The 27919-nt window shown below is 42.9% G+C and overlaps 1 protein-coding gene across 3 annotated transcripts in view; it reads right to left on the bottom strand.

Annotated features, from left to right (window-relative positions):
- Positions 1–980: 980 nt before the first annotated feature.
- Positions 981–27919, bottom strand: part of pax7a (paired box 7a) — a 44988-nt gene continuing 18049 nt past the window's right edge. For 2 of the 3 annotated variants that reach the window (XM_078248816.1, XM_078248817.1), the window contains exons 5-9: positions 24752–24951; positions 17138–17303; positions 16463–16659; positions 4855–5098; positions 981–3718 (exon numbers count right to left, since the gene is read on the bottom strand). In XM_078248816.1, the coding sequence (XP_078104942.1) occupies positions 3603–3718; positions 4855–5098; positions 16463–16659; positions 17138–17303; positions 24752–24951 (923 nt within the window). In that variant the 3' untranslated portion in view covers positions 981–3602. The remainder of the gene's footprint in view (positions 3719–4854; positions 5099–16462; positions 16660–17137; positions 17304–24751; positions 24952–27919) is intronic. The other variant, XM_078248818.1, reaches the window with a different exon arrangement.

Raw genomic sequence — 27919 nt, 5'->3', positions numbered from 1 at the left:
ACCTCTGGCAGTGCTGATGGCAAAAACTGAATGAGTTCAACTGACGTGTAATATAAAACACAGCGGATGCTTCCAGACCACACCGGTTAGTTCTTCTGCATTCACACCATACCACAGAGATTTGCACACAACATTCCTTGGTCAGCGGCGGGAGAGGAGAGCGCTGCTGGTCAGTGGGCACAATGAATGACTTCCTACAGCTGCAACCAGACACGCTCTCAGTCTGTGTTTCTGAGTCTGGGACGTCTGAGCTCTCATCACTCCCTAATCACATCACCAGCACTGGAACAGTCTGCTGGTGGCCGCTCGTTCCACTAATGTACTTTAACACACACACACACACACACACACACACACACACACACACACACACACACACACACACACACGCACGCACGCACGCACACACACACACACACACACACACATGCACAGGCTGTGTGCATATGCTTATGTATACATGTGTAAGTGCACATGGTGCACTCATAAACTTTACACTAGGGCTGCAACCAACGTTCATTCATTATTGAATAATCTGCTGGCTTTTTGTTTTTGATAAACCATTAAATTTTTACTCTAATAATTGTCAGAAAATACTGAAAAATACTTATCAGAGCCCCGGGTTATGTCTTCGCTCTGCAATTTTTGTCCGAACAACAGTCCAACACTCAAATATATTCTAAATCACAATGATATCCAACAATAAAAAGCAGCAAATGTACACATTTGAGAAGCTGAAAGCAGATCATTTCTGTTATTTTTGTTTGAAGAATGACTTAAGCAGTCAGCTAATTATAGATATACTGTAGTTGCAGATTCATTTTTCTGTAATGGATCAGTTGACGAATCACACTACTTCACACACTAACACGTGGTAAAACAATCTGAAATCTAAAATAGAATATGTTTAAAAAATAATAATCAACACACAATAAAAAGACGAATGGCAGAATCAGTTTTGGATCTTTAATTGATAACAGTTACGCCAGTGTTACAGTAAACACACCAACAGGCTGAAGGTAGTAAATACCAGTACACGTTTCCCACTACTCTAATACTTCATACAGCAGAATAAATTATACCATGATAATATACACACATGCGGAACAGAAAAAGGAGTAAAGCAAAGCACAGATGTCAGAAAGCAACTAAACAAGGTTCAAACAGATGGGAGGGGGCATAAGGAGTTGTATGCTTTAAATATCCAAATGTTTGACGCAAGTGTTAGAAATGGGTTTGATACACTAAAGACAATTCTAAAGTTCTTCCTTTTTAAAATATACACATAAGTGAGGCGTCTAAGCGGAGCAGGGAGAACTGCTGTGATTCAGTGCGGAATCAGTGTTACTTTAACTTCTTCTCCTGAAGTCATATTGGTCCACAAATCAAACATGACTCCATTCAGTTTCCCAGAGCAGAGAGGCTGTGTTCACCAGCTTCATCACCATCCTGAACCGTTGGTAAAGTCCTGCACTGAAGTCTCAGGGTTCAGGTGTATTAGGTCCATGGTCCAGTCGAGTCTGGTCTGCACTAATAATCAGTCTGTGAGATCAGAATGCTCTGACACATGAAGATGTTTCATCAAGCCACCTTTCAAATATACAGTGGCCCTGTGGTCCAGGGAGTCTATGTGTGTCACCAAGCATTCATTTTCCATTAAGCCCAGTTTGATCCTCTTTTATACAACTTTTAATTGGAACATTTTTAATGGAAATTATTATTATTTTACTGATTTATACAAATTCAATCTTACCTGGGCCCAAAAACAGAAACACAACTTTTGGTCAAAACAGGTCAACCAATTAAATACTATTAAAACATAATCAACAGAAAAATAAGCCAGTTAAGGATACTCAAATCAAACATTTACTTCCACAGATTCCTTGCTTACCTACCACTCAACATTGTTTTGTTTTAGTATAAAACATACTCTTTATAAACAAACAATACACAATCTGCTCCAGCTACTGTACAGTTTTCTGTTTTTTAAAGGCGACTGAGGACCAAATCCTTCCTTGAGATAAAGTGAAAAATTCATCATCGTGGATATCACACACACATCTCAAGGGATCAGCTGGTCTTGGATCGTGTCAACTATGAGTGCTACACAAATGTTTCATATCCACTATTCTTTATTTTTTTCCTTCTTTTTGTACATTTCAGTGAGTCCGTCAAAGCGGAGGATTAGAGTCACTGGTTAGAGTCCAAACCAGTGAGGGGGGCCAATCAGTGGTGTTACCTGTGCCCTTTCACAACTGACTGGATTATATGATTTTCCAAAGTGCATGTGAATGGCACAGCTTGTGTACTTTTTAATCTCATAACAGAAAGCGTTGGAATGCTTATGGAGCCGGTGGAATGTTTCGAAGGAATGCTTGTTTAGTCTGAGAGTGGAAACCAGTTGAAGGTGCATTTACACAATGAGTTTTTTACTCTATGAAAACAGAAATACTGGCTAGTAATGGGAAGGGTCACTGTGAATTAGCTTTGACATTAATTTTGTGTGATTTAATCTGCTTTACACTGTTAAAGTCACATAGGGTTTCCTGGCAGATGGGATTTGGGAGGAGTAAAGGGGGTGGGGGGGATTGAGTTAGCCCTCCTTGGCAAGGTCCATATTTCTAAACAAAATACATTAATTTGCCCAATCCTGTTTTTGCAAACAATGCCCCCCTCCCCATGGACCGCGGCTAAGGATGGGATGGAGGTTAGAAGGGGAAAGCTATTGGCCACCAAAACGCTGCTTTAATTCCCTGCAGAATCCATCCAGCCAGACTTCCCACAGAGTGGCCAAGTTCTTTAGGAATGTCAAGATGAATATGAAAGTGGGAAGGTCAAATCGCTCACGAACATTAGAGCTCAGGGAACAGGCAGAGGAACAGCAGCTTGGAAAACAATCATCCTCTCTATGTGTGACTGTGCCGACACGCAAAACATGCACACGCAACAGACACACACTCCCAAATCGTCTCAGTCATCCACACTGTGTTTTACACACCAACATCTAACAGAGAAAAGAGATACGAATGGAATCAAAGAACAACATAAATCACATTAACCATAATCATATAACAGCAACAATAATCTTAACAATATCAAAAAGGAACAAGAATAAGAGTCGTTCAAATGATATTGGCTTTGTTAACTACTATGAACGGCAAGGTCAAAGTACATGTTGTTGATGGCTCTAAATGTGTGCTGGACTGCAGCCAAGACAAACAGGAACCCGGGCCAAGACGGCCATCCTTGGGTGTTCTGGGGTCCTGTCTGGCCTTCTGAGCTAAACAAAACAGGGTTTGGGGCTGGGGAAGGAGTACAAGGAACAGGCAGAGAAGCCCAAAGGTTGAGAAGAGAGGGTACAGAGCCGCCTGGTGGTTGACAATGGCGTGAAACGTTTAGTTCCATTCCCCAAATTGCCTTGTCGTACTCTCAAGCGTCACTTTCTCTGTTACACAGCGAGGCTGCGTGTCTGTGTGCTGATGTAATGGCCGGGCATCAGAGCGACCAGCAGAGGGGCGAGCTAGAGTCCAGACTTGATGGAGCATGGAGGAAGGTGGCAGAGGGCGGAGGAGAGTGGTGCTGGGTGCGTCCTGGGAGGGGGTTTAGTAGGCTTGTCCCGTCTCCACCTGCAGCAGTCCCAGCACGGCCGAGTGGTCTCCAAGTTTCATCCTCCTCTGGGTAGACAAGCTCACGTTCTTGGCCAGGTAGTCCACAGCAGCTGCACAGAAACAAAAAGACAGAAAAAAACACACGTCAGACAGGTGGTAGATTCCTGAGACATACGTCCTATTCACTCTCATTTCATTCCTCTGATTAAGGCTGAAATAAGTTGTGGCAGAAGCGAGTGATTCAAAGGAAAACAATTCACAGAGAGAGAGAGAGAGAGAGTGAACGATAAAAACCCCTCCCCTGTCCCTTGTCTGAGGTTGGCAGGCTGCTGGCACAGAGCATGTGCATCCTGGTAAAGTCTCCGTGCTGTCACTCAGACGGGTCCCCGTGTGTGTTCTGTGTGCCAGTCTTCATTACACTTGGCATCTCTGATTTCATGCCCTCCACACTCCACATGGCCGATCATTTTCATCCTCAGACAGCAGCTCTCTCCTCTCTCCTCCATTCATTACCCATCTACTGTGCTCAATCACCATCTTAATTAACCTCACATCAGCTCACATCCGCACTGCCACATCCGTCACTTTCTTGCTTGCTGACAAAACACTGGTACGCACACACAAAACGTGACGGATTGGCATGCACTCACGTGCATTCAATACAGCAGATCACTACTAGAAGATGCATATAAATACAAACAAATGTCGGCTAGCTGGCGCTGGCTGGCTTGTTTGGGAAGTGTGCTTCTTTTTACCTCTTATGAATGGCTGTGACAGCATCAGTCAATTATGCTGATCTAATAAAGCAAACTCTTTCCTGTCCTGAGGGTGTGTGTATGTGTGTGTGTATGATGGAGAAGAGAGAAAAAGGGAGAGAGGTGGGCAAGAGGACACTGTGGCCCCTGAGGGTGTGCCGTTCTTTGAAGTGGCCCTCTCCTCTTTCCCATCCAAGTGGAGTGGGCTGTGACTAAGGCAGCTCTCTAGGAGGATGGTGGTGGTGTTGGTGGTGGTGTGAGGGGGGGTCTTTATCAAGAGCATGTGTCTGCCTCCACCAACCAGGGTGCAAAGGTCAGCAGGCTTTCTTGCCTGGGAGTTGGACATCACTTCATAGGCTTTTTAAATGTAGTCAACTTTAGAGGAGGATATAAAGGAGTGACTCGTTTGGACACATAATTAGACAAAAGCACAACAACTCAAGTTAAACACAGACTTACAGTGTATAAATGTTAATTCAGGGTTTACTCACTCTGTCCGTACTGGCTATACTGGTAGCCTGCAGTGACGGGGTCCACACTGTAGCTGGTGGCGCTGTAGGTGGGGGGGCAGTATGACTGGGAGGAAGCCAGGCTGTCCTTGATGGTGTCAGAGCGCTGGCTGCAGCTGGCTGAGATGGGGTTGGAGCTGTCCAGGCTGCTGTGCAGGGGGGAAATAGAAAAGTCGTGCTGGGGCTGGGAGGGTACGGCGCTGGGGTTACTCAGGATACTCATCACCTGGGGGTGAAGGGGAAACGGAGGATGTTAGAAATTTGGAAAATTGAGGATCAAAGCATTGACAGAGTTAAGGGGAAAGTACATTTTTTTCTGCAAATATAGTGCCATCCTAGCACTTCACGGTAAAGATGCCAATAGAAATACACCATTTAAACTTTGAAATAGGGAAAATGGAAAAACTTCCCCATCTTTTTTTTTTTAAAGAGCAGAGAGAATGATACAAAGAAGGTGATGAGGTTAAAAAAAGGAGAAAAGGAACAAGAGAGACTGTTTCATTAGCTGGCGCTGCCATTAAGTGTTCTGCTGTGGGACAGAAGGGTCCCAGGGTGATCATAGACCCACCATCCGTGCCAGACAGCCCCTGTCCCGGAGCCTGAGGCCTGAGCCCGAGCCTACAGCACAACAAGCACCAAGGGAGTCCCTAATCCCTCGCCCCTAGCCTACCCATCTCATGAATAGTAATGGAGTTGGAACTGGTAAATGATCCCCTCAGATCCCCACACAAAGTAGGATCCACAAATGTTACTGAGCGGCCTGCTGATACTTGCAGGTTGAGGCTCGCCTGAATATCACAGTGTGTATATTATTCATAGTGCATAAAAGCTTCCAATTCAATATTTTAGATTAATGTAATAGCATGTGACATTCGTCAGGAGAAGGTCTCAAAATATGTTAAAATGGAAGAGATTACCTCTAGTGCTACCCCAGTCTGAAGCACAGTGGCCCAGAACACTGTGAAGAATTTAGTTTTCTTATGCTGTGAGTTTCTTTAAGTGAAAAAGCAAAGTGGAGTGTGTGTGTGTGGGAGGGGGTGGTAAAAAAGGAATTGTCCCACACATGCTTCCCTCCTATAGCAGGAAAGCCTTCCCTTTAACATCAGGTTCATGTTGAGTTTTGCTATGCTGCACTGGCCTTTGGCCCCTTGGCTGCTAAACCAATTAGCCCATCATGGAGGTGGTTACACAGGGGGGATACACACGCAGACATATGTTTGCATGCATGCACACATGAACGGACACATACATGCACACAAACATACGCTGCAAACATAGAGGCAATGCAGGGGCAAGCCAAACAGTTCACAAATTATGCATTAAGACAGGAATATCCCACAGAGGGAAAATTAACCATATTCTGCAAATTAATCACATCTACAGAAAAGGCCTCAGAGGAAATATGAAGCACTTGAAGCACATCATACACATAAAGGCTGGTTAGTTATTTCCACATGTTAATTCTATCAGTATGGAAACCCCCACGCCCCGTCCCCTCCACATCTGCGGACAAAGCATGTGACATGTATCCATAAGTGGGAGATTCATGGCCCTCTCAATGCTGGACACATGTGATGCTTCCTCCCATATGGAGCCGAGCTGCACACTCTGAGGAGGATGAGCTGTGTATGTGTCCCGATGGTTTGTGATGGTTGAGAGTGAAGGGGAGAGCTACTACAGTGTCCTGAGAGAGACAGCTGCAGGGTATGAGTCCATTTTAGTCATTGATTAATTAAAGCTTGATTACATCGCTTCCTTATGAAATAGAATAGCCAACAACTGGCCCGAATATTATTCATGCTCATAAAAGTTCTTCTAAAGAAAATGGCTTCTTATCATTGACATTGTGGCAGTTTTGCGAATTAGGATGGGTCAGCCACTTTAGAGTCTAACAAGTTTTGTCATCTGTGAGGACGTCGCTATCCTTCAGTCGTCCTTCCTTGAAAGAGGATTCTGTCTTAATGATTTGAGTTGAGAGGGGAGAAGGTAAACTCTTCATGGAGTTGTCAGGTTCTCATTAACTGTGTGTCAGTTACATTTTGTGTTCACACCACTATAACAAATAGCAATGCTGTTTCAACATTGTCCTCTCAATCTGATGAAGGTACAGATATAGGTGGATTTATCTTTCAAGTGCCAGGTTGGACTGTGTTGGAGTCACTTCAGCCTCTCAGCAAAGTTGTCTTACTCCACCCACATCTCCAGTATTTTAGGTTTTCCATAGGTCAACTTTAATTGCATGGCTTTGCTACTTTGATGTCCCCATAAAGTTCTCTCACTTCACATTTAACAGGGGTTAAATGATACTTAGTCACATAAGCTCATAAAAACCATTTGCAGACTGATACCTTCACATATTTCTGTTGCTACATGCTATGTAAAACAAAACTTTATAGATATTACATTTTGGCAGAAAGTCTAGCATTCCTGCTGGCAAAATCCTAGCCAGTGAATTTACTGTCAGAGAGAGATTTATGTAGATTTATATATTTAACATGCACAGCTTGATAGACATTAATGAAATGTGGTTTCTGGATTGACAAGGTTATTGTCGATGTAATATTTGATGGAGTTTCACTGAATGGGGGTCTGATGCGCCAGGATGTCACTCAAGTGCTATATTACACCTCTCAGTATAAACACAGGTGCATTAAACAAGACTTGTGGAGTTTGAATTGGTGTAAAATTTCAGAGCTGAGAAAAAAATCTTAACAACTACATAATTTTTCCTAACATGCTCTTTACACTCTTGCAGAGAAGACTTCCTCACTGCTTCTCTCCCTCCCTCTCTCCCTCCCTCCCTCCCTCTCTTCTCTCCCACCTCCCTCTCTTTCCTTGCAAACAGCGTCTTCAGCAGCCCAGAGTTCGTTTGTTGTTTGACGTTGTGTGAGTGCTGGTTTGGGAGATAATGTGAGCCAGGACCTAGTTTAAAGGACAATGCTCCAGGGCGTTCCCTGCCTCTCTCACCCCCTCCCCTCACCCATTCCTTCTCCTTTTTCCGCTCCCTCTCTACAGATAGATTACTTTATAAATAATAATAAAAAAGTAATTAATTCTCTCAACTTCTGAGCCCTCCAGCCTGTGGCGAAGTGAATGGGGGAGTGTAAATTGATACAATGTGCATCCTTTCAGATAAATAAATAGCGCACTTGAAACACAAATAGAGGCCCTTTCATACCTCCCTAATTTCTTCAACAGTTAAATTACATTTTTTTTTTGTCTGCGTGAATGTTTGACGAGATGTTCTTTGTTGGATTTCTTTCCAGAATAAAACAATGTGACAGAGACAGAGCTGAGAAAAACACTGTGAGTGATACGAGAAAAAAAATGAAACCAGAAAGAAGGGGGGGGAAAGCCAGCAAAAAATAACTTTTTAAACAATTTAGTTCTAATATCTTATGCAACATTTAAATGTGCAGCATTTATGTCTTTTCATAGTTAGCGGTATGGTATCAATGTGCCTTAAATCTGTGACCCAGAACATTTATGTAACAACTGTTTGTTCTTGTTCAAGCACCTGACGATAATAAGTGGACACATGAACTCTTATTTTGGACTAAAACAACATAAATTCACACATTTAAAGAGAGGAAATGGAGAATGAAAATATGATAGCCTATAGAAAGAGGGCGAGGGGGGCAGAAGAGGGAAGAGAAAGTGATATAGGGTGAGTGAGAGGAAAGTGGAGGCTTTGGGAAGTACAAAGACTCCTGTAGGACTGTGCTGGCCTGAGGGCTAGCCTGCCTGGAGAGCTGATAGGAGCCCCTTCTGTTCCATTCCCGGCGCCAGCGCCAACACACCCCACTCCACAAATACTCTAATCTGCGCAAGACTGGATTAGTTCCTCTGTCACCGATAGCACCCTGTTCTGCCCAAATCAAAATGCCCCCAAGATGTACCTTTAAGTTAGGCAGAGGTCACTGGGGCAGACAGGGAAAAATGAGCACTCCAAATGACTGTAAGTTATCTGAGTGGTGCAGAATAGCATCTTGCACCTTAGCAGATCTGCCTGGCTGATACTCGCTTCAGCAAAGAGTGATTAAAGATCCACAGTGATGACACTGAATTTGAGATCAATATTTGAAGGCCAGTCCTGAGGGTGTGATTACAGGAAGAGAATATACTCTTTAATTCTGTGAACAAAGAGTCATACAGATTCAGTGCCTGGAAAGTGTCTGACTTTGAAAACTAAATATTATATCTGGACTCTTACATATATTTGAAAAGGAAATCTAGAGATTATCCTTGAAAACTTTAATTTGCATTGCTTCAAATTATGATTTCAAAAATCTAAATCAAACATCTAATAACCTGAAACAAACATGAAGAAATAAATAACTATATACACATATCATGGACCCCCCCTCCTCCTCCTCTCCCTAAGTCAGTTGACTCCTGCTTTCACAACGTCCCACCCTTCCCCCATCCCTCACATGAGAGGGCCGGCCCAGCGGGCAGTAAGGCCCCTCATCTGAGCAGACAAAATGACTATTTAAAAATAACAGTGATTGCATAAATTGAATTAAAGCGTTTTGGTCACGGTGGAGGTGGCGAGAGGGGTGGCGTGGGGCCGCAGCAGACAGCCGGGATGGTGGCAGGCAGCAGATGACGTGCTCTGGCCTGCATGCCACTGCGTTAATTGGCTGCGGCACATTAATAAAAACTGAAAAGTGTCTTCCACCAGCGCCATAGGATGAAGAGACAGAAGCAGAATGAGCAGTAGAATGGGAGGAAGGGTGGTGGGGGAGTTGATGCTGGAGGGAGAGAAATTGGCCTTTGAAGAATGTGATGCACATGGGGGGGGGGGTTGGGGGGGGGTGGGTGCTAATTGTGTTCAATTAATTGGCTGATTGGCACTGACAGAATCTGGGCACAGATTGAGGACGATTAGTGGGCACTGGAACAAGCTGTCACTCCTCACAACATGTTAGCCATCCTGCGCCTGTGTCTCTTCTCCCTGTGAAGCTGTTCATGCATACAAAGAAAGCTGAAACAAGTGGGAAAGGAATATTTAGGCTTTTTTATACCTCTTCTCTCTCTTTGAACATTTTCATTAAGCTAAATCCTGTCCAGACCACTTTAGCTCATGCTAGTTTTACTGTTCAAGAAAGCACAGCTGCTCAAGCTGGAGAAAGGTCCCCCTCCCTCCTAAACATCCCACAGTATAAGCTATAAACTCGGCCCAGCGCTAACCAGAGGTTAATATGCCGTCTATTGGACTGCAATTGGAGAACGTGTGGGGAGCAATCCTCTATTCTCTGCTAGTGATATGCTTGAGTAACTATGGGATGGATTCAGCCACTGGGAACAAGAGAGGCCCCCTTCAAAGCATGCACACACACACACACACACACACACACACACACACACACACACACACACACACACACACACGTACTCTCTGCACCTTGCACCAACGCTTCTTCTAAATTAAACGGCAGATTTTCTGATTCCAGGAGAGTGGTTTCAGCGAGGCAGGGTTTGTGTGTGTGAGGGAGAAGCTCCAGAAGGAAAAGCGAGGCGGATCAAGGGAGTGAAGGAGAAAAAGGGGGGAGAAAGAGGAGGAGGGGGAGGAGGAGGAGGAGGAGGAGGAGGGTGGGGGTTGTTTGCTAAAAACAGCAGGGGCCAGGTCTAGTGAAAAATGTCAGGTCAAATTGTTCTTGACAGTGTTAATATCTGCACCTCATAGCCATAATTACATGTAAATAAATAGTGAAATAGCTCTCAGCTGGAAACTGAGAGGGGAGAGCTGCTGCATGAGACAACCAGCTGAGGACCCAACCACCTCCCATATTCTCATCTTATTGTCAGGAGGAAGAAAGGAGGAGAGAGAAAGAGACACGTGCAATGAAGCATGCTGGCAATAGATACTCAGATATCTAGCCTTTTTGTTGTTTTTTTAAAAAGGCTAAGAAAACGGTTAGATCAACTTTGCAAAGAGTCCACATTGAAGTCAGGGACCAAGAAACCAATGAGGGGCATGCAGAAAAAGACTTGAGAAAACTTGAGAGAGAGAAAAAGTCAGAGAGAGTATTAATCACAGCTATGCACCTGTCAGAGTGGCATCTGGAACTAAAAGGAACCACATGCAGCTAGACAACAACCCAAGACCTCCGGCTAGCAGGACAGGTTCACAGCGAACCAGCCCTCCTTCTTCCCCGCCGTCCCATAACCTCCTTCACCCTGACCCTTGACCCCGGAGATGGGTCACCCAGCGTATGCCCCACAGACACTTCACCTGCCCTGTGGCCTGCTATTACAGATTGCAATTATATATTAATATGATTATTATTTCTATTATTATTTCAATACAAATCACCTTCAAATAGTGTATGTATGAGGCTGGAAATCTCTGCAGATGAGCATGTGACACAGTGCATGTATGTGTGTAATAGGTATTTTAGATAGGATCGATGTCTGTGCCTATACTTTAATAAAAGCAGTACCACTTTCCACCTTACAGGCATTTCAACTGCGTGGGACACACAGCATGTGAATCAGTCTCAGTCATTTTCCTGCTTAAATCCCCATCTTCTAGGATTTACTGAAATTCATATTGGCTGCCTCTGCAAGATAAATGTAAATCACATTCCCTTATATTTACTATTTATCAGGATGCAGCAGCTCACTTTCAGCAGGAAATATCTCTCACCCGCACACAAACACCCTTGCATTTAAATAGCATTTTTATTGTCCGCCATAGCCTTTCATCTGGGCGTGGGGAGAAGAGCTGCCTCTCCAGGGGAGAGAGTTGGAGCAAAAGAGGAAGGTGGAGAGAGAGAGAGAGAGCGAGAGAGAGAGAGAGAGAGAGAGAGAGAGAGAGAGAGAGAGAGAGAGAGCAAAGCACTACTGGCAAGGCATCATGGGATGACATAAAGCCAAATAGAGGGAAGAAAGGTTGGTAGGTGAAAAATAGATTATGAATACGTAAAGCTCCAACCAAAAATATTTTGGAATGGAAAAGAAAATGGCTTTACTTCGGTGCTCGGGAGACCTAAAAGCTGGAGTGAGCAACAAATGGCTCAGGTATGCAGCGGCTAGCAAATGAGGCCTACATGTAAAGCTGCAGCTATCACCCATGATATGCACCATGAATGGCACTCTTTGGTTCTGTAAAGTGTCATAAAGCTTTGAGTTTATAACAAGAAACAATACTAATAGTTATTTCATACTTTATAAACACTACAGTACATGCAGATATAAGTATCTGCAAGCTGCAGAAACAAACCAAGATACATTATCATAAAGAAGACGAAGAGCCAATGCAACACAACAACTACGACGACGACCATGACGTGCACAGAGGTACATTTCTGGTGTCATAGGCACAGAATATTTCCTCAGAGTTCAAAAGTGTTGCAAAACAACAGCAAACACTAATAATCTGTGCAGAAACAGTATAGCCAGTGGATATGATTTACAGTCTCTGGATTTTCTTGGCAGCTGCCAACAGCAGGTCTCTTTTTTTCTGAAAGCCTCTTACATCTTTTTTTATACTTGCCAAATTGAAACAGTATTTGTTTTAATGGGAGTTCTAATTAACCAGTATGTATTCCCCCTCTTGCTCTGCGAGTGGCTGAGCTATGAATGCAGGCTATGTGCTCATCCCCTTTGATTTGTTGTCAGTGAAGCCTGCCAGCTGACACAGTGCCCGGTGAGAGGCTTAATGCCCAAGTTTTAATAATGTGGGGGACTACATGAATCTCCCCCTCTCATTGGTATTCAGGTGCAGAATGTCTTGTTAGAAGTCAGTGAGGGAGGCGGAAAGAAGCCAGAGCTCCAGATTGTTCCGTACATTTTCCCCTCTCCATTTTTGGCAATGGCAGAGCTTGCTTCTTAAAAATAATTCATCCAGTTTTTAAAAGAAGCGTCTGCGCTAGCTAATGGAAGAGCAGCAGCACAGTTTGGAGTCTCCCCTGGCTTATCTCTCTCAGACAGTTGTGGGGAGTCGCTGGTGAGCATGGTGTCAGTGTGCGTGGTACGGTGCAGCGCCGCGCGGGCAGGCAGGCCTGGGGACACAGATCAAAGGGAGGCAGGGGTGAGAGCCGCTCTGCCTCTGATCCCGTGTACGTGTGTGTGTGTGAGTGTGTGTATGTATGTGTAGGCCCGGCCCACTCACACAGCCCAAAGGTCCTCCTCAGACACACACACACACACACACACACACACACACACACACACACACACACACACACACACACACACACACACACACACATCCTTGTCATTCCAAAACACACAACACTTTCATAAAACTGCAAAACAGAAAAAAGTTCCTCAAAAAATTTTGCAAACTTCCTTCATCAAAAGAGAAATAAAATCTCTATCCGTCATAGCTTTGAATTCCCACTCTCCATATCACACCTCCCTATCATTTGAATAACCTGTGAACACCATACAACATCACTGCAGAGCATTTCCCACTTTTACGATGCAATAGAAATGCTTTTTTTTTCTTCTTACTATTTCCTCATGTCATTATTTCTAGAGATTTCTCTGAGTAGTGAAACCCAAGCTCTGCCACTGAGCTCCTCTCGCATTGCTGCAGCTCTCCAGTCAGTGCAGTTGTTTTCTTTCCTCTCCCAGCAGGTGTCCCTGTCATGCAATAATGAGGAATTCAGCCCAAATGTCTCCCCACAAAATGCAATGCCCATGAACAGTGCTTCAAAGAATAATTTGAAACCTATCTAAAAGGCTCTTTAGAGTTTCATATTACCAGGGTTTGTTTGTAGGGTTAGGGTTGTACAGTAAACATTAGGTAAATATGCAATATTCTTAATAAATGATTTGCATTGGCTGTTAAAGCATGCCCTCTTTAGTTGTAGGAAAGCTGCCTTTCTTGTTGTTTTCTAGTCAGAGTATACAAAATTAAAATTTGAAGCATGATGGCCATATATGAGGTCAGAGACAAAGGCCTATTTAAAATGGGCCACAATGAAAAGGCAGACATGAGCTTAAATCTTCAGGTAAAGAGAGACTGGAATGTCTGTCCTCTGTGCCCTTGCCTTTCCTTGTTTGCAACACCTGCTGTGCCGCTAAATGAAACAAGACCAACCACAAAACACTTCTGGTTTCATACCTTTTGCCCAGCCATGCACAGCTTCACTCTCACCACCCCTAATATACTGCCTCCCTCAACCAGCCAAACATGTTGTATATCCCACAATGACAGCAACCAGTTTGAGTGCAGACAGCTTTTCCACCGCCTGTAATGGGAAAATGTGTGCTGTCGGGATAGGTTATGGGATTGGGATGGACGCAAGCTCCTGTCGGGACTGCTGAATGCTGCAGGATTCCATTACAGACTTGGCACCTCGCCACCACAGCCCATTTACTGGGAATCAGAGAATTTTTGTCAATCTTTACAGCAACCGCTAGGCCATCAATGCCAGACACTTGAAGAAATAGCTTGCACACATACCAATGCACAAGCATATCTCCTGCAAACAGATGCTGTCTGTAACTCAAAATATCAAATTCTCATTTCCATCTCGATAGAGAGTCTCCTTGTGTTGCTTTTTCCATTACAGGGAAGGGAAAACAGGACAGTAAAAACTGTAAATCATGGAAAATAAACTGGGAGCTGTCGAACAATCGTCGATAAAGCAGAAACGTATTTTTTAGCCATCCTTTAGCCGAAATTTGTTTAAATGCGAAGACAAAACAAGGTCTGACTTGGAAAAGGTAAACTTAGTGTTTATTGTGTGAGTTTTGTGTGGATGGCTGCATGTTAGTGAAGAGAGAGAGAGAGAGAGAGAGAGAGAGAGAGAGAGAGAGATGGTGGCTGCCCAGCCCAGTAGGACGCTGCACCACAGACTGAACTCTGATTCTGCTGTCAGTGGGAACATTCATCTCCATGCTGAGAGACTGATAGGAATGCCACACAGCATTCTGCATGCATTCAATACATTTCAATTCTGTGCAGTGCAAACATGGTGTGACACATCAAAACATCTACACCACATGCATATGCCCCTCTGAAAAAAAAGAAAGAGAAACATAATTTAAGTTGTAAAATTATAATAAATTAACAAACAATAAATTATAAAATGCATTTCAGGTGTTTAAAAAAAAAACTTTAATCAAACCGACTTGATAGAGTAATTGAATAGTGAAAATCCATGCTGTACAGTAGCCCAAAGGCTTCTGTCCTAATCCTCACTATGACAGGAAATGTTTAATATCCCAACACATTCTTGAATGCCTGTGAAGAGAGGGAGAGAAAGCGACAGTGTACCCCATGCCAGTATTAGAGAGAGACATTAATGAACTGACTCCATGTTCCTGGTGTTTTTCTGCAGGTTTGCAGTGAGAGCATTAGCAGTTAAAGCCCCTGTGCCACGATTAACAATCAAACACGCTGTGAGCCTCCATGTTATCCTCCGTCGCTCCAGCAGGAGAGAAAATCTCTTTTTTGTCACAAAATCCTTAATTCTTTCTTCTCTGAAGAAAGAGGGTAATACCAAGAATGTTTCCAATCTGCTTTGAGAAATATTTGAAGAAAAAAAACTCCCAATAAAACACGTGTGAACGACGGGGTAATTGTGGACAAATGCAGCATTGAAATTCATTTTCAACTCTTTACACACCATTTCAATCTTATTTTCTGCCTGTTAACCACATCTTGTTGGCGAGGGTGGGCAAGACTGGCCAGTATTGATGGGTAATTGTGTATAATTCACTCCGTACACACGATTTGCATCAATACAAATCATTTTTCATTCAGTGCTACTTAAAGCTCAACCCTTACCATATAGTCGCATTTTAATGCTCATTAATGAAGGTGTCCAAAGAGGTTAATGTGAAATCCAGCGCTTTTCAGAAGAGGGAGCAAACAAACCTGCACATACTGTGTAACACATTAAGATGGCACAGAGGAGAATGCGTAGAATAGATATTTTTGGGATTTAAACTGCAATTAGGAAACCCAGAAATCTAAGTAGCCTGGGTAACGTTCTTCTTTGTCATGACAGGAGTGCACAAGAGTATGTGAAGTGGCCAGCAGGATAGACCTACTAGAAAACCTCACAGACAGAGAGCTCATCGCCTCTGTTTCTCTGTACATAGAGCTGCTTGGAAATCAAGCAGTAAAGAGATGAAGAAAATCGTTGCATAGCGGTGGAGTCTTCCAGCTGCAGACAATTACGTGAAGAAGATTATGGGTCTACATTTATAAGCTTTAGCTAATTATTTCATCTGCATGTGTTCTCACTGCGCTGCGCAAGGATTTAGATGTCCCAGGAAAGTCGAAACCGCTGTTTGGAGCAGCTTGAGTACTTGCGGTACTATCAAGATGAATTTTAATTTGTTGATGTTAATCCAATTGTTTTACAAATGTAGCAATTTAGAGTAGCTAAAATAAATCCAGGGCTTTGGAAGGCGAAACATAAAAGCCCACACTGACAGTTATTTTGCTGAACATGCTGTTTCTGAATTTTAATTTCAGTCAAATACAATTACATATTCTGAACAGTGAGAGGAGGAGGAAGGGGGGGGGGGGGGATAGACTGATGAATGTGAACACTACAGTATATGTGGGAACGTTATATATACTGGGAAGATATACAGAGGTACAACTTGCTGGACTGACCTGTGGGGAGAGTCCGTTGCCGACGGAGTTCATGTGGTTGCTGGATGCTGAAGGGCTCATGAATGTATCGGAGTAGCTGGAGAAGCCGTGGCGATTAGACGAGAGACAATAAGCAGAGCTGCCATCAGCGGTCAGGCCTCCCTGGTGCATGGAGGATGGAGGCAGGGGTTGGGGTCTGTGCAATGTACTGCTGCCCTCTGACACCAAGAACAACATAAACAGGTACAGTAAGACAGAATCAAGGGGGAAAACGCACTTAAAAGTCTGTGTTGGCGCTAAACAACAATCCTCAAACAGCAACCTCTAAATTTAAGCTCACTAAGTCATACATTAGGTGTCCTTGCAAATTCATAACTATAGATAAATGTCCCCTTTATGCATTAAAAATGCTACAATGGACAGATGTGACCTGTACTTGTAATGAACAAGAAAAGAAGGCTTGTTTTTGTTCCACTGTAACAATGATGTGATTGTAAACATAAGTACTTGCAACGTGGTTCTTATATGCTGCACATGGTTCATATATCATTTATAATGTTGTTCATGTGAACATAAAATATAGATGGCATACAGCAAATAAATCGGACTAATCTAATATTTACCAAAATTAGATTAAACTCAAAGCACAGAGCATTCTGTATGTTTTCAGATGGAAATGTTTTGTGCGGGTCTTACCTTGTGATAGTGTGGTGCCGGGGTAGCTGGACTCTGGTAGCTGGTATGTGGGTAAAGTTGGCATCCCTGTGGGTGGAAATCCTCCAGGAAGCAAGTGGTTGAAGGCCGCTAGCTGATTGGCCCCAGCTTGTTTACGCCACCGAGCTCGCCTGTTGCTAAACCACACCTGAGAAGAGGAACAGGCACACACACACACAACTTCAAATCAAAGCACAGTTCAAATTCTTAGTTTTTACTAATTTTCAGCTTTGAATGTTTCAACTCCTGCAGGTTACAAGTTTTTTTTTTTTTTTTTCATTTACTTTAACTCCATTTATGTTTGTGCTGTGAGCATTTGACTGCTGTAGACTCTCATTAGAGTGGGCCGGCTCCTGCCACCTGTGATTAATCTGCCAGTTAGTGTGAGCGGTGGTGCTGGTGGTAGTAGTTTAGAGAGTCCCTGTGGGAGCTGCCATAGAGGCTCAGTGGTCCGTCCCTGTTGTTCTTAAGTGGCTGAAGCTGTGATCTGTGTAAACAGGCTGCCCTAAGCCCCCTTCAGAGGGTCCAAGTCATTTAAAGGTCAGAAGTAGGCCACTAGCCTACACATCACACACCTCAAGTATGTTTGTGTAGCTATTGGATGCTTTGTGAGAGGCCAGCACTTCTCTGTAGACGCAGAGAAACATCAACTGGCATACATGCTGCTGTGTTGTTTTAATGTGGTTGTTTTTAAAGCTTCTTTTTTTAACTATAGATTCAAGACACAGAGTTGAAACTAGCAAAAATGCTCACAAAATGAACAGGACCAAAGCGCAGACACACAATGTCAATTCCCTGAATGAAAAGGGAAAAAAATAGGACTCTTTTGAATCGCAAAGATTTACACATTTTAAAAAGGCTTCTGCTTCAACAAAACATGAATATAATCAGGCCCTTCTGAAAAGAGCTAGCAACCTGTTCCATTTAACCAAGACAAGGCCCGGGCTTCACTGTGTGCTAAGGGTTGAAGGACATTGATCTATGCCTCGCACAGGCAATTCATCAGAGTTTAATACACTGTCAGCGCAGTTCATCTACTGTTGTGTTTCAAACGGCCTGGGCTATTGTGAGAGCACATGAAAGAGGGGGACAAAAGCCCCTCCATACGCCACAGAGAACACTGGACACAAAGAGGGGGCGTCCCTTTTAAACAGGTCTTAAAGAGGGACACTTTCAAGGGGACTTAGACAGCGACATACTCACTGCTTTTCGGGGGCTGCCTCTTTTTTGTACACACAAACATACATATAAACTCGTATGGGCCTACAAGGGATCTCAGCCCAATGAAGATCTTAATTTGATTGTGGTTCTTTTCCCACACAGCCACTAACTCTGCAAAGACCAGGTGATTTTTTTGTGTGCCTATAGCTTGGTTTAGTCTTGAGTGCACACTAGGGAGAAAATGGAATGCAACAGGCCATGACTGTGTCGGGCAAACACACAACTGGAAAACCAACAGGAAATCCTTATCTCAAGCCTGGTTGCCTCTAAAGACCCTGTTTGAATCCCTCAATCAGCTATTCCAAAACAAATGTGGTGAGTGGCTCCAGTGAAATTTCTGCTATTGGGATGTAGTGGAGCGTGGTCCAAGGTCTGAACTAAGCTCCTACTGCGCCAGACAAACAGCTGCCTGGCTCAGGGGAGGGGAGCACGAGGGGCACGAGGGACACACCCCTTTCTTCCACACACTCCCCGTCACCCCACCCCACAGTGCCACTTCACCTCCGACCTCATCCACTCACCCCATCCCTCTTTTAAGTTCACTTTAACTTCCTTCCCCCATTGTCATCCAAGCTTATGAAGGAGGTGTTCCATCATGGCAGACACAAAACACTTAAACGTTGAAGTCTGCTTTTTGCTTTGACCACTTTCCCTTTGTCAGTGTCACATTTTCAGTTCTTTCTCCCACTCCTAACTTTACTAATGTTTTCAGTGCATACATATATTTATTTGCAGCCACCACAAAGTTAGACATTTCCTTTACAAAAATAATTTCTCGAACAAGTAGGTTCCCAGGTTCCTATAATTAGTTTGAAATGCATTTAGTTTGCTACTAAAATCCATCCTAAATACTGAGCTTTTTCTGTGTTTACACCTTCATGGAATTTAAATTTGTTTGGAAAATTACATTGTCGTTATACAGGAATGTGTCACTCATTGGCTGTCATTATGTCAGGGTGTTTCCTTCCTGATCCGACCCCGTCTCCTTGAAAGTATATTTATATACTGTATTACTAAATTGGTTAAATTTGTTTCTCTACCGCACCAAGATTTTGGTTTTAGTTAGACTTTGTGCCTCATACATCAAGTTGCTGTTGATTGTTGAAGTGCTATGAGCAGCTCAACATAACCATAAAAAAGTTGACTCCCGCTTTAGTTGCATTATGTTTCTTTAAAAATGTGTATTTGCAAATTAGTAGACTATAAACAATATATTTCAAGGGGATAGGGTTGCAGCATCACAATCCCTTCAGCTGCCAAAAAAACGCACATAGAGGAACATTAGTAAAGGGTATCCTCATTATTTATTGGAAAATTACAGTATTCTACAGATTTGCTTCAATGTTACTACACACAAACTTACCCAAGCAGACTGCAGTTCTATTGAGGTATTATGCACAAAATCCAGGTGCAGTGTGTTCACTTTAACATGCCCCACTGACTGAGTGGACAATTGTCAGGCTCTTAGCACAGACCAGGATAAACATGTACACAAGTGGTGATACACATGCGCACCAGTGCCCATACGCTATCACACGCATGCATACATTACGTACACACATTCGCTCTCACACAAAGTAACACACAGCCTGAAGCTGAGGATTTGAGGCTGCACTCTGGAACCTGATCACAAAGTCACCTTGGACCACAGATTCTCCTCTGCTCTCCCCAATCCGTTTTAATTCTCTGCCATACAGAGAGCTGCCGTGCTCCTCCATGTCTCCCCTACCTACCTACATGTGTGCCGCCGAAATCATGTGGCTCACTTCTGTTTCTTTTTCACGGACTAAAAGGTTTCCCTGCATCCAGTGCACTTGGATACGTCTACACTGCATCTCTGAATGGTTATAGGGAAAGTTTAGGAAGGCAGCGGAGGATGAAAGAGAAGTAACCCATCTTATAGAAGTCAAGCTTAGCCCTGCTTGTGAAACAAAAGAGGAAGGCTTGGAGGAAGACATAGTTGAAGGAGGGTGAGGGTTGTTGTAGAGCACAACTAGAAGATGGTCTAGTTACAAACCTCCAGCCTGCAATGGTATAATAAGAAACCTTCACACCTTATGTCCCCAGTTTGCATGCTTTGCTAATTTGCCTTTAATCTTCCCTTTACTCTCAGCCGACAGAATCGATTCCGAGCGATCAAGTGGCATTTTGCATTTTCTCATCGCTGATCAGTGATAACACGCAATCACAAACATTGTGACACTGCACTGCAGTAAAAATCTCTCTCTGTTGTTTCTCTTAAATAGGATCACTCATATTTCCGAATTCCCCGTTCATACAATCCTCCATGAATTATTTTGTCAAAGACAAGCGCTGAATGTGTGATGCCTTTCAGGAGCCAATTTGCAACATTCGGTAGATGAATACCAAGAGCCAAGATAATGACAAAACAAAATGTGCTGCTGACTTCATATCCACAAAAACACAGAGGGGTGATGCAACCAGCATCAACATACAAATCCTCTTCTGTCTCATACCACGCAATACCCCCTCCTCCTCTCTCCTTCCCCTGTTCTTTCCCCTCTCTCTCTGATTCTCTCCCTGCTTGCCTTCCAGACTGGCACTATGCTAATTAAAGTAGCTAGGAGTGTGAATTTGAGAGGAGAGTGGGATTAGCTTGATAAGTATCAGGAGTACAGAAGCACTGTACCAAAGTCATTTAAATTCTAATAATAAGAAACTGTTAGAACATTCACACTGATGCATTGCAACAATTTCTCCCTTACAATCTACACAAATCCTATTTATTCCTTTATGAAACATAAACCCATACTGGCGGGAATACAGTTGCCTGTTGGGTTTGGTTGTCACCACTCAGCTCCATTGTGATTTTCTCTCTTGCCGCTGGTACTCGACTGATATTACAACAACCAGGGAACTGTGTAGTACCTCCTGATACCTCCCTATGGGATTATAGTTTTATTAGCTGTGTTGAAAACATGTTTAAAAGTGTCAGCATGAATTTGAATTTGCCTGTACTGGTCTGTCACATATGCTATGAAAACCAGTACACAGTCTCCATATTGGTCTTTTCCCTGTGCTCATTCCATTGCACATCAAAAGGCCAGCACAAGCCCCAGATAAAGAGAGAAACTTTTTACCAAAATTGATTTGCACGCTTTGTAAAAAGCAATGCTTATACCTTATTAGATTCCACTAAGTATAATAGCTACATGCAGAATGTTTATTGGTAATGAAAGAGGATCTATGTGACAGATTCAGTAAAGTGATCTGGAGGCAGCATGCTGAGATGATGAGCCTTAGCCGAGACTTAGGAGTCACTCTCTTTAAAACTTCAGTCTAAATAGAGGAGAATGTAATTTGCTTCATATGTGTGCGCTGATTTACAGCGGCCTGCAGCCTATTGCCTGCTCCCCCTCCCCTCAGTGCTACCCCCACCTGATCCACTCTGCAAAGGGAACAGACTTTAAGGATGCCCTCTTCTCTAATAGCTCATGGAATGGCTCTGCTGCCTGCTCCTGTTAAAACTGAGTGGTTATCAGATGGAAAGTGGCAGCGCACACTGCATCAGCAGAGCACATACTGAAGGTAGACTTGGCAGTATCCCCTCCCACTGAGACAGCCTGGAACTAATTGCTGAGAGATACGGATCATATCCCACAATTTGTCAGTTGGGGTGATAAAACCATTGCAGTGCTCATGGTGGTGAAGGAGCGCTGGTAGCACTGCTAAAAGGGGCAGCGGGCTGTGAAGATGGATGGTTAAAGGGTCTTACAATGGCAGGCGAGGGCAGACACAAGGGAGTTAGCTCTGTTTATGAGTTTAGGTTGTGAGTCAGCGCTAAGCCAAACACTCATCACTTCCACAAGAATCTACTAATTTTAATTTACAACACAGGCTTCAGGCTGTGGCGGTTAAGTGCCAGTGCAGCCATGTTTGTGCCTCACGTTTACCTCTGAATCCAACCTGAACAAACTGCTCCCCACATTATCACCGGGTTTAATGACAAATGGGTAACGATGAACCATGACCGTGGACACAAATTCAAGTTAAAATAATATGAGTCTCTGGGAGCACTGACACCCCAAACACCTTTCAGCCCCAAACACCAATTTGTCTGTGAACGACATCTGGAAGATGCGTCATTGCAGCTGTGCTGGAGAAGCTTTGCTCTCAGGCCAAAGGGTCTTCTCTCTCCTGCCCTGTGATAGGCCTTTTGGGCACCAATGTGAAAGCCCAGCTGGTGGACATTTTCAGAACGCTGAGATGCACCCACATGCACAAGCCTTCAAAAACACATTTAAACAAAATTCTTTTTTAAATATTTAGTTTATCTTTATGATCTATATCTAAAGTGTGTGGTATTTCCAGTAGTCAATGATTCCTTTGAGATGCATTTGGGAAATGATATGACAAAACAATCAGACTTATGTTACAGTTATAGACTCATATCTAACTTCACCAAACTGGAGCGTAACTTTAGCCGCTATTTATTTTGGCTACCAGAGCCCATTTCTTCATAACTTCAGAAAATTAGGTTTAAGTTGACCTTTTGAGACTTTCAAAGCCTTTAAGAATTAGATTATGAGGCAAACAGCATTAACAAATTATAGCCATGTCTTAAATTCCTCAGGTTTTCACATGACATCATTTAAGTTTATTATCTAACAGCAAACAGCAGTCACTCTGTCTTCTTTCTTTTTCTCGCTTTCTTGCTTAGATATTTTTGTCAAGCTCCAGAAATACACAGGTGCTAATACAAGAATAAATGATCGAGAATTTTGTTTTCAAACCTGAGGTGTTACTGTCCTCCATGATGACTTTAAATTGCACGAGATTAATGCATTGGTACATGGATTCTCCTATGTGGTTTGTACAATTAAGTGTCTGTTAAAAACGGTATTAGGATTGTTGGAACTCAATCTACAAAATGCAAAATTGAATTCACTTTCTAGATATTAATGATCAGATTTTCAATAAATATTATTGATGATTTCAGTTCTCTTGTCCACATTTACCTCTTAAACTAAAACTAATATATTGCCTTGAGATACACCCATGAAATAAATTTCTCCTCCCTTGAGTGAGGCATTAAACACTCAGACATATAGAACATCCTTGCATGTTGGGGGGTTTCAAGATGGACAAAGACATGTGTGGAATTAGTTACCCCAACTGCATGTTTGTAGTGTGATGAACAGTTAGCATGCGGTGAGGAGTTTGGGGGGTTCAGAGGGAGTGTGAATGACTGTGGTAAGAGGAGAGGGGTGCCCCGGTCCTTTTTTTTTTTTTTTTTTTACTAGCGGCCGATTGATTAATGTTGTTGTCGGGGCATAGGGTCCCTGGAGAGGATGAGGAACCCTTTGTGATATGTGGAGGGTTTTACAAGCAGCGGCGAGCTTGAAAGTGATGGGATGAGATCCTGGCCAAAGGCCGAAATGAGAAATCCATCAGGAATGCATTCCCTTTCTCTCCTCTCCTCTTTTTTTCTCCATTTCTCCATCTTTGGAAGAACAGCTGCTGCTATAACTCTACTGTACATATCTTCCTTCAATCTTACATGCAACTGCAGGGCACCCTGGCTGTCAGACAGACATGCTCCTGGGTCTGAGGTGTGAAGATGGGAAGCATTTCTCTCAAACATCTTGGCTAATGATTTGCAGCGAACTCCCTTACATGCACAGCATAATATGGTAAAAATGGCAACATCCTCCTGACAAATGAGTAAACCATTGCTTTGGGTAAAAGAAGGGCAATATTACATTTTCAGGATCAAACTTGATGCTTTTGCCGTGTGTTTAGGGGAATTATGGTATTTGTTGTTCAGGCAGCACAGATCCCTGCGAGGCCTGCACCAGGTGTGCAGCTCTTTTTCTTCATGAGTCTCACCACTGAGCGACTACAGCACATTAGCAGGTGGCGTTTTTACAGTTGACATAGCTTAAGTCCAATTACACATGTTTACAGTGCTGTATCACCCAAATATGAAAAAAAAAAACATTTTCTCATTTACCTCCAGTCATGCAAATTGCTTAGATCGTATTTGTCCAGGTCTCTGAGATGTCTTCCCCAACACAATGACGATGAATCAAATTACATCTCAGGTTAGTCATTAGCAATCTATCTTTCCAAACCTAATGTCTATGTTATTTAGGATGACCAACACATGAACGTTTTCAGTGGAACTTTCTACCAAAGAAATAGTCCCCAAAAGTCCATAAAAAGAGTTTACAGTGTGTTCTTTTGGTTATCCAGAGTAACATTGATGATGTCAATTTTTTTTACATGCTAATTCTTCCATTTGTATTGGGGTGGAAGCAGAAATCTCAGGGACCAATGTTTCAAAAAACGTTTCATAGCTAGGTACCAGACACAATGCCTGGTCTCACTGGTACTGTCACTGGTATGTCTAACCTGCACTCTGGCCTCTGTGAGTTTTGTCCTCTGAGCCAGCTCCTCTCTGGTGTAGATGTCTGGGTAATGTGTCCTTTCAAAAGCCTTCTCCAGCTCCTCCAGCTGCTCAGCGGTGAAGGTGGTGCGACTGCGTCTCTGCTTCCTCTTCAGGGGCAAGTCAGGCTCTGAATCTACATCTGAACCTTCGTCTGTGCGGTTACCTGAGGTGAAAAAGAAAAAGACAGAGGGCCATCTGTGTGATCATGGAATAAAATCAAGGTAAGGAGTGTTTTGTGTGAATTAACTGAGGGGTGTTTGTAGAAAATAGCATCAAATTTGAGCTGCAACTGATCAAGTAGGAGCTCTAACAGCTTTATCTGCATTTTGGAGCCTTGTTTGTTGCTCCAGATAGCGGGACTGGCAACGCAGAGGATTCAAATGACAGCTACTACGCTCTGAATATACAACTGGGAGAATATTATCTTAATCTGTGGATATTTATTTAATATAAAAGAGGCCCTGATACACAATCCTCCCTCTGTGAGGGGCCCCAGAGGCTGTGAAGGCAGAGGGCTGAGGGGGAGCGGGGGTGTCGGTGGGTAGAGGGGTTAATCTGCACAGGCCACCTTGCTGCTCCTCACCCTGCTTTTCTCTCTCATTGGCCCAGGGCACACTGCTCATACACAGCTCAGCCAAAGTGTATAAAATAGAACACAATATCACACCAAAACCATTCAGTCCCATGTGTTTCCATCTGCTGTCATTAAATGAATTAGAACATATTTTACATTACTTTTTAGGCATTGAACTAAGCTGAATTTTTGCTCGAGGAATATAGATACAGCACAAAGCTGTACAATCCGGGCCGACAGGGAAATTTTTGACAGCAAAAACGCATTACCATTGCACATTACCATTATAACTGAATTTAGAAAATTGCATCATTTTCACCTCCTCTGCATGTCTATTCAAACTACATGGCCCTTTTCATTTCATGTCATAAAATTCATATTTTCATAATTTCCTCATTGAGACATTGACAAGGCATCGTGATGTGCCAGTGTTGCTCCAGGCCTAGTTGGATTGCATCATGCACAGTCCAGAAAGTGTGGGAGAGGGACAATAAAGGGAGATATTGAAGGAGAGGGTGTATGAAGAGATTTCTGCTGCTGACAGAGGCCCTTCGCTATTCAGCTCAAATGAAAACTATAATGCTCACCTGAATGTCTCGCCAGAGTGAGTTCCTTCCGTCTAATTCATTGTTTTACAGCTCTGATCTCTGTTTATTGCTCACTCTAGTCAAATCCTTCAACATGAGTGGACAAAAGAATACTCAAACCTAGCCTCCAAATAACAACTGTGAGAACAAAAGAGCAATAGAGCTGGCGGAGTCTCAAGGCCAGCTCCCGAGTTTAATTAAACAAGGAATTATGGGATTATATGGAGACTATCATTACAGGCCACTCTATGAGTCTTCTACGAACATTTTTGTCCCCCTGAGCTCATGCTCAATGATTCTCTGCGGATTACATGTGGCCGCAGGACATGAGGCCGCATTCATTAAATCAATTCTTCAGTCTTATCCTTTTTAATAAAGATTGATTCTTGAAGCACAGGCTCACTCTGCGGCAGAACACCCTTGAACATACAAAGTTGAATATGTACATACACCACATATCCCTTTGTTGGTTTTCATGAGGATGCGTATATCCATTTGCCCGGTAACTTGCCATGACGACACTTGAGACCAGCCCAGCAGTCTGCAGATCACTTTCCAAAGTCACCTCTGTGTCCTATAGGGAGACGTGGGGGCCAGAGTAGACACATACTCAAGGGGCTCTGAGAAAGACACTAAAGTCCTCTTCTCCTCAAATTATTTTATTTTCCTCCCCTTTGTTTGAGGCGCTTGTCTTCACAGACTTTATTTCACAAGTAAACCGCTGTGGCAATCTGTGTCCCATTTAGCATGCTATCAGGCTAATGACTGATAAACCTCAACAGACAATAGCTTGTACTGCTGCTCTCCGTTAAGCCTCACAGAACCAACACATCTGCTCTTGTACATGAACCAGAAGCACAAGGTCAACAGCCCGGCCTGTAATGAGCAAGGGAAATTAGAAAATGGCACACGCTGCATGGGGCCAACTGGGAGTGGGGTTGGACGTAAAACTCATCTATATGCCGGCTACACTTGGCGAATAGAAGATGGAAAATACATTAAAACACATGGCTGCTCTCCATGTTGATGTAAAACAGAGCCTGACACTGATTCTTGGTTAACATACAGATCTGAATACAGTGGTGTTACAATAGTCCGTACAAAGAGAAGATGACTAACAAACTGGTCTGAATACATGTTAGACACAAGCAGGTATAAAGATAGAAAACAACAATTTTTCAGTCTGTTTACCTGACAAAATCTCTTTAAAATGTTAATTGCATGTCTCTTTTTTCCCCTCACACATGCCAATATTAACAATCAAAGACAAAATAAGATTCAGCAAACAAAATCCCTGCAGGGCTGTCTAGGTCAATTCCTTAATGGTCCGCTCAGCACAAAAAGGTACATTCTGATTAGACGTTCCTATAATACAACTGCGGTAATTCCATTCACAGGTTCATGGGATATTGATAAACCACTCATGCCATGTCTCATTACTTATCGTCCAATTAGAATCTAATTATGTGCCATCCAGTGGGCATGATTACCAGTGTGTACTCTCCTCCAGGGGCCCTCTGAGGTTTTTCCCCAATATTGATTTAAAATTGCGCCCATTATGAGTAGGAATTAATCAGGTTTACACATTGCTTTGTCTAGATAAGTGCTCGATTAAGATTAGAAATAACACTGGTTTGAGTAAAAGCTACCTTGACCTAAATTGTAATGAATGTCATGACTTAAGAAAGAGATGTTTTAAATACATGGAATAGTTTAAAGGTTTAATTGAAGCAGCTCAATCACTGACCTTTATTAAGACTGTTATATATAATTGATAAAACATAAAAAAGGTGTTGTTAATGACTTGCGAGCATTAAAATCATGTTTTGATTGGGGCACTGTTGTGCTGGAAAACTCATCTTACTAAACAAACTATGGTTGCAAAGTGGATGAACACTAACAATGAATATGTTGATGAACACATTATTATCCCTAATTTAATTTATGTGGTTGATACCATATCTCTAAAG

The sequence above is a fragment of the Sander vitreus genome, chromosome 4 (genome assembly GCF_031162955.1).
Source record: "Sander vitreus isolate 19-12246 chromosome 4, sanVit1, whole genome shotgun sequence".
NCBI lineage: Eukaryota > Metazoa > Chordata > Actinopteri > Perciformes > Percidae > Sander > Sander vitreus.
Note: the sequence above shows the minus strand (reverse complement) of the source record. Positions and strands in the feature narration are given on the sequence as shown.